Raw genomic sequence first — 7,400 nt, 5'->3', positions numbered from 1 at the left:
AAAAAAAAAAAAAAAAAAGAAGTTTTCTGCCTTTTATCTGGAACTGAATGACCTAAAGCCATGTAGAAACCCCCATTGATGGTTAATATTTACAGCAGGCCAGTAACAGGGAATGAGCAATCAAAGCTAGGTATGGCATTCAAGGCCAGCCTGGTGTATGGAGTGAGCTCCAGGGCTGCCAGGGCTATTATATAGAGAAGTACTGTCTCAAAAAAAGATCAAAAAGAAAAGAAATGACAAACATGTCAGCCAGATTCAGCAGGGCCATGGTTCTGACTTGGGAAGTCCTAACGGTGACGGGCTGTGGGGACATGTGTGCCCCCGAAGGAGGCCTGAGATGATGGAGACAGTAAGGACAGACAAGCTCAAGTGCTCAAGAGTCTACAACACACACCAACTTTCTAAGTCAAACAATTCATTTTGCCTTTCTTCAGAGAAAGTTAAAACAAACAAACAAAAAAACAATAGGTAGGGTGGGGGGCTGGCTGGAGAGATGCCGCATGGTTAAGAGCACTGTTCTCGAGGATGCCAGGGTTAGATTCCCAGCATCCACATGGTAGCTCACAACTGTCTGTAACTCCAGTTCCAAGGAATTTGATGCCCTCTTCTGACCTCTGTGGGCACCAGGCACACACACAGCACACAGACATACATGCAGGCCAATCAGTCATATACATATAATCAACGTAAAAAGAAACAACAAAAAACATACGAAGCATCTTTAGACATGGACGAGACTGTACTAGAGATGGAACTGACATAGACATTTTACAAAAGTATTGGTAGTACCAACACTCATGTAGAGTACTCACACTGACTTTGGCATAAATATGCCTGTAGTACAATTCTTTGTACAAAATTAGGAATACAGCATCTGCAAGACATGATTGAAGGGTACGTCATTAGTCTACAAACCAACCAATTGTCTCCTGAAGCTGTAGCCTTTCAGGTGGAGAGACAGAGGTGATTTAGAGGCTAAACTTCTAAAATCTTAAGCTTGTGCCCCAAGAAGCTATGTATTCAACACATGGTAGCTCAAGACTTTGATCCAAGTGCTTGAGAGACTTAGGCAGGGAGATCTCTGTGAAGTCCAGGCCAGCCTGGTCTACAGAGATAGCTCCAGGATAGCCAGGGCTAGTCTGGAAAAACAAAAACAAAACAAACAAAAAAAAACTCAAAAAGCAAACTTGTGCTTGGAAACAACAGACCACAGCTCAACACTACCCTGTCTAGTGTGCTAAGGTCCTGGGTCACATCCTCACCACCACACGCCAAAGAGAAGTCACATCTGCTGACCTCAGCCACACAGAAAATGAAAACGGGAGATGAGAGGCTAAGAAGCTGAAGGCAAAGGGACTCAAACATCCCCCGCCCCCCGAAGGAGGCAAACAAGACTCTAGATCTGGGGAAGCTCAAATCATACAGCTTTCTCTCTGTGAAACTTCACCAACAAGGTACATCTTAAGGTCCAGGGAAACAAAATGCTAAGTGAAACAAACACGAGCCAGGTGTGGGGACACAGGCCTTTATTTCCAGGTCTCAGAAGACAGAGGAAGGTGGGTATCTGAATTGAGGCCAGTCTGGTCTATAAAGCAAGTTCCAGGGCAGCCAGGTACACAGAGAAACCTAGTCTTGAAAAAACAAAAAAAGAAAACCACGCAAGGCCTCTTGCCCTTTCTGATGAGCCCAGACCAGACATCTGCTGTCCAACACACGAGGCACTACATTACACCTACCATTGCCAACTTGGGGTGCAATTGCTTCTGCCTCAGGCCACGGTGTATTCTTGAAGAATCTTTCGGTTAGCTTGGTCCAGCTGAAAGCCAAATGTAAACAATTCACAACTGCAAAACGAGGACTCAAGATCCAACCCTCAAGTTTTATATACTAGGACTCAGACATAGGAGAGATCACAGAAGCAGAAACACAGCCTGAGGCTTCCATGTACAGCTTCCCTCAACCCAGCTCTCCACTCCCAACCCTCAGCTAAGTGGGAACAGAGGTCAACTCCTGCAACAACTGATCCAACAGGTGTCTGGTTATTTACACACCCATCCTTGCTAGAAGTATTTCATACCTCATTCCTAGCTGACCTGTCTTTACCTAGCATTCATTGCTTTCAGGTCATCCCCTCATTACTACTCTGGAGCTTAGTTCATGATGGTATACACTGGGCGGTTACACAGTTCAAAAATTAGGCTCTGAACTCGGCATATGCACAGCGCTAGCTATCTAATTCATTTCTATGAGTTTCCCCTGTTGTAAAAGGAGAAAAACCATAGAACTTCCATCATGGGATCACTGTTAAGAGCCAAATAGTAAACACACAGGCCAACACCGCTTCACCTACCTGGGACTATGTACAAACTGGCACTAGCACTACTGGCATTATTGGTAATCACGTTATTTTAGACCTTATTTGTTCTGGGATACAAAGCCCAGCTAACTAACACGGCACCAGAGCAGTGGTTTGCAGCTGTGGGTCACATCCCCTGATAAGCCTTTACCTCCAAAAAACATTTACATTGTAATTCATAACAGAAGCAAAATGACAGTTATGAAGTTGCCACAAAAATAATTTTATCCTTGGGGGCATCACAACATGAGGAACTGTATTAAAGGGTCCCAGCGCTCTGGCCCAAAGCAATCACAAAGACATAGTGAAACAATCTCCAAAAACAAAATCCATAAGCCTTCTTTGCTCGCGCGCGTGCGCGCGCACACACACACACACACACACACACACGTTTGCACACGCAGGAGCTGCATCATCTTGCAGGGCCTCTTCACTAGGCCAGTTCCACCCAGAGAGACAATATTCTAGTCCATACCTGTTCTCATAAATGTCCTGGATCTCATACACCTTCTGGTCAATGACATCACTAGAGACGCGACTGGCCTGAAGCTCATACACTTTCTGATCAATCAAATCCGAGACAGTCTTGTGGAAGTACTGAATGAAGTTCTTGATCACTTCGGGGATCACCTGGTAAGTCTGCTGCTCATACTGTCGTTCATAGGCAAGGTCCTGCTTCGGATCTCCTAAAGGAGAGATACGATACGACAAAACACGCTAGAGCGCTTGCAGGCTTCTGATGAGATGAAGGGCAGGACCACCCTACAGGGCTGGGGATATAGTTACAGCTCAGTCACAGAATGCTTGCCCAGCACGAGCAAGGGCCTAAGTTCAAATGTCATCCTCAATCCCATACCACTGTTCTTGTGCCTTAAGAACAATTATCATTAAAGTTATTTCTCAGCTAGGGAGGTGGCTGCACACAAAATCCCAACCCTCGGACAACTGGATCTGTGAGGCTAGCACGGTCTATATAGTGAGTTCCAGGATAGTCAGAGCTACATAATGAAACCCCAATAAAAAAATAAAAAAGAAAGGAAACCCACTTTCCAAGTATATGGTTCGTGGTAAGCTATTTATTTCACCTTTAAAGGCACATTAACATGTTTACTTTGTAGAACTACTCTACCGTAAGGGTCAATAAAACTCGTACTTCGAGCAATGCAAGCACTTGGTACTTACTTAATCTCAAAGTCACTAGAATATTTCGGTAAATTTCAAAAGCCTCCCCAAAATATTTGATGTAGACTTGGTTTGAATCACGGAAGATTATTTTCACACCTAGATTTTCTTCCTTGGGGCTGGAGTGTATGGTTCAAGTAGTAAAGAGTGCGCTTGGCATGCACCAGACCCCAATCCAATCTCATCTCCAAGACCACGAAGATTTTTCACCTTCACCTAACAGCTCAGGGAGGAGGGTTGTGGGTGTGGTTCAGAGCCTGTCTACAAGCATGGGGCTCTGGGTTCCACCCCCAGTATAAGATTTGCCACAAGTAAGAAAATCCTAGCCCGGTCAGTGATCCTCCTCTTCTGACATGGGCAGGTAGACCACAAAAAAGGCCTAATTTATTAGGCTCTTGCACCACCCTACCAGTCAGACCTAATGGCCGACTCCACATTTGGGCCATCAGGAAGCAGTTTTTAACAAGGTCCCTGTTGGGAGTCAACGCTGCTGAGACGTTCAAAAGGGTGCCAACCCTTGGGAGGCACTGAGACAGCCGGGCAAATTCAGATCCTCACCTGTGTGCATATCATAGTCGCCCGGGTAGGCATAGGGATCATAAGCAGCCTGCAAGAAAAGACACAGAGTTAGGGAGACGCGCCAAATGGGGACTCCAAAATGCTCGTCCTGGGGCGTCCATGTCAAGCAAGAGGCAAAATACACTATGCAGACAAGACAGTCGCTATCCCAGTCGCTATCACATGAGTGAGAGAAAAGGGACTACGAGCAAGCACGAAACATGGTTACAGGTGCAACAAGAAAAACACAGTATTCTCCAAAAAGAGCCAAGAGCTCAGCACCAAACACCCTTCAGCTAGCCTCGGGCTGCGACTACACGCGGGAACCTACGCCGAGTAGGCCGGCAGAGGAGGGACCGGGGAGGAGACCGGGTGTCCGGAGGGCCGGAATGATCAAGGTCCCCACGTTCCGGCCCGATCTGGACGCCGCCTCACCTCGGGGACAGATCCCACCTAGCCGGGTCCCCGACGCGGACCCCGCCACGCTCTCACCGCTTCATTACCTCAGACTCATAGTCATCAGCGGGATAAGACATGGCTACGGCGCTCCAGAAGCCCGTGGGAGAGAGCGGAAGCAGTACTCCGCGCCTGCTTGGCCGGACCGGAAGTCCCGCCCAGCCCAACCTGCCGGAAAGCCTTTCCGGGGTCGCCGGGAACTCCTGTAGCTCTCTGATTGGAAGGACGGAGCTCCCAAACTATCGGAGTTTCTTCCTCCCTGCCAGACGAGCTTTTCAAAGGATGTTATTGTGGAGTATGGTGTACTCGCAGAAATAGGGGCGGGCAAGAGATAAAGGGGAAGCCTAGAGGCCCGACCTGTTGGCTCAGGTCTGCGATCTCATGGATGGAGGAGGCAGGAGGATGCAGCAAGTTCGAGGATAACCAGAATTAGTTATTTCCAGGCCAATATAACTATAGAGTGAGGTCCTAAAAACAAAACAACACAAAAGAAAAAGGAAAGAAGAGAAATCAGAAGAAGACAGTACAGAAAAGATGGCTAACTGCCAGCTTCAAGTGGTCTGCCAAGATGTAGTGGGCCTGACCTTAGATTTAGGTGTAAATGGCTTGCCTGCAGTGAGAAATTCCGCCCCCCCCCCGCCCCCAAATTCAACCTGAGAACACTCAAGACAACCAAGCTAGTGAAGTCACTTGACACCAAGCCTAACAACCTGAGTTTGATGTGGAAGCCCCACATAGCAGAAGGCGAGACCCAACTTTGAAAGTTGTACTCTGACCTCCATGTACACTTGAGGAAACACTAAATAAATGTCACGAAAAAAGGGGTAGGAGTTAAACGTTAAGACTTGGTCCCATGAAGTGAGAAAGTCCTGAGAAGGTGCCCCCAGCTTTTCAACTTTGGGATCAAAGCAGGCAAAGATGGGGTCAACTGTGAATGTCTGGGTTACTCACCTTAAACTCCTACAAGAGAGCTTAGAAGAAGCCCCTAAGGTTCTGGAAATAGGGGTGAGGTTATAAAGCAACCCAGCAGGAACTGATACCTGATATCTGATATCTGAGTTCTAAGGGTTCCATAGGTAACTGAGTAATCGCATCTAAGGAAATGTGCCTTCCAGTCCCTGCCCGACTGTCTTGCCGTACCTTCTGGGCACCAGCATCCGTGTGTCCTGGTCACAACACTCCTTGCTCATCAAAGCCAGGTACACAGCTCTGGGCTTCAACACTCATGGTTACCTCTGACTAGACTTTGTTATAAATTACCCCAGTATCACTGCCAGGCTCTCTATTGAAGGCAGGTGTTTGCTGGACCAGTGTTGCCAATTGATGTCCTCTACTCAAAGCATCCTATTTAGAATTGCCATTCTCCTCTTGACTCCTTAAGCCTTAGGCTCCCTTAAGGCTTAAGGTTAGCTAGGCAGTGGTGGCACATGCCTTTAATTTCAGCACTTGGAAAGCAGAGGTATGCACATTTCTGGGTTCAAGGCCAGCCTGGTCTACAGAGTGAGTTCCAGGACAGCCAAGGCTATACAGAGAAACCCTGTCTTGGGGAAAAAAAAAAAAAAAAAGGTTTAAGGTTATTCCTTTTGTTTGTTTGGCTGGTTGCTTTGGTTTATTTAAGAAAGAATTCAGGTTTAATAAAGACTTTTAAGATAATTATTTAGTCCTCTGTGAGTGAGTGACTGATGCACACAGGGCATCAATCCTCTGAAGTTACAACTGATTTTTCAAAATGAGTTTTTCTGTGCATTTCTGGCTGTCCTGGAACTCAGTCTATAGACCAGGCTGGCCTTGAACTCAGAGATCCACCTGCCTCTGCCTCCTGCTCACTGGGATTAAAGACATGCACCGATACCCCTCCGCTCATTTATTTTTTAGACAGGATTTTTCTATTATGTAATTCTGGGTGTCTGAGGTCTATTATGTAGACCAGGATGACCTCAAACTCACAGAGATCCACCTGCCTCTGCCTCTGCCTCTGCCTCTTCAGCAGGGTTCCAGGTCTTATACAAGGGGGTACTATAGCCTAAGGGAAAGCCAAATAGAAAGTGCTTCCTTGAACAATCGCAGCAAAATTATTATTGTGCAAATTTTATAAAAAACAGGTAACTGGACTGGTGAGATGACTCAGCAGGAAAGAGCACTGACTGCTCTTCTACCCTTCCAGAGGTCCTGAGTTCAATTCCCAGCAACCACATGGTGGCTCACAACCATCTGTAATGGGATCTGATGCCCTCTTCTGGTGTGTCTGAAGACAGCTACAGTGTACTTATTTATAGTAATAAATAAATCTTTGGTACCAGAGTGAGCGGGGCTGACTGGAGCAAGCAGAGGTTCTGAAAATTCAGTTCCCAACAACCACATGAAGGCTCACAATCATCTGTAATGGAGTCGGATGTCCTCTTCTGGTGTGTCTGAATAGAGTAGCAATGTACTCATATACATAAAATGAATAATTAAATAAGCCAAACATGGCAACACATTTCTGTCCCCTCCACCCCCCCCGCCAAGGTCTTCAGAGGCTGAGGAAGGAGGATCACAAGTTTAAGACTGAAAAAAAAATTTTCAATCTAAAATAGATTCTAAAGGAAGCAATTATTTGACCATTTTCAGATATGACAAATGTTAACTTTGGGCCTGAAGCTTCAAGACTGTAATCCCAGCTACTCAAGTGGCTGAGGCAAGTTCAAGGCCTGACTGGGATATAAACTGAATTTAAGGCCAGCCTGGTCCATGTAGTGAAATCTTTGTCTTCAAAAGTAAAAAATTATCTGGGGACACAGCCCAGGCCTGCAGCACTCACCTGGCATGTGGGCGATGCTATGTTCAAACCCCAGGCCTGCAGCACTCA

General features: G+C 46.4%; 1 protein-coding gene across 4 annotated transcripts in view; it reads right to left on the bottom strand.

The window, feature by feature from the left end:
• The window catches only part of Eif3l (eukaryotic translation initiation factor 3 subunit L), a 35,647-nt gene that overhangs the window by 15,064 nt on the left and 13,183 nt on the right, over nucleotides 1-7,400 (bottom strand). For 2 of the 4 annotated variants that reach the window (XM_031349067.1, XM_031349083.1), the window contains exons 2-5: nucleotides 4,097-4,145; nucleotides 2,832-3,042; nucleotides 1,737-1,816; nucleotides 813-874 (exon numbers count right to left, since the gene is read on the bottom strand). In XM_031349067.1, coding sequence (XP_031204927.1) covers nucleotides 813-874; nucleotides 1,737-1,816; nucleotides 2,832-3,042; nucleotides 4,097-4,145 — 402 coding nt within the window. Of the gene's footprint in view, nucleotides 1-812; nucleotides 875-1,736; nucleotides 1,817-2,831; nucleotides 3,043-4,096; nucleotides 4,146-4,599; nucleotides 4,732-7,400 lie in introns of those variants that run through there. The other 2 variants (XM_031349074.1, XM_031349090.1) reach the window with 2 other exon arrangements.

The sequence above is a fragment of the Mastomys coucha genome, unplaced genomic scaffold (genome assembly GCF_008632895.1).
Source record: "Mastomys coucha isolate ucsf_1 unplaced genomic scaffold, UCSF_Mcou_1 pScaffold11, whole genome shotgun sequence".
In the NCBI taxonomy this organism is placed as follows: domain Eukaryota; kingdom Metazoa; phylum Chordata; class Mammalia; order Rodentia; family Muridae; genus Mastomys; species Mastomys coucha.
Note: the sequence above shows the minus strand (reverse complement) of the source record. Positions and strands in the feature narration are given on the sequence as shown.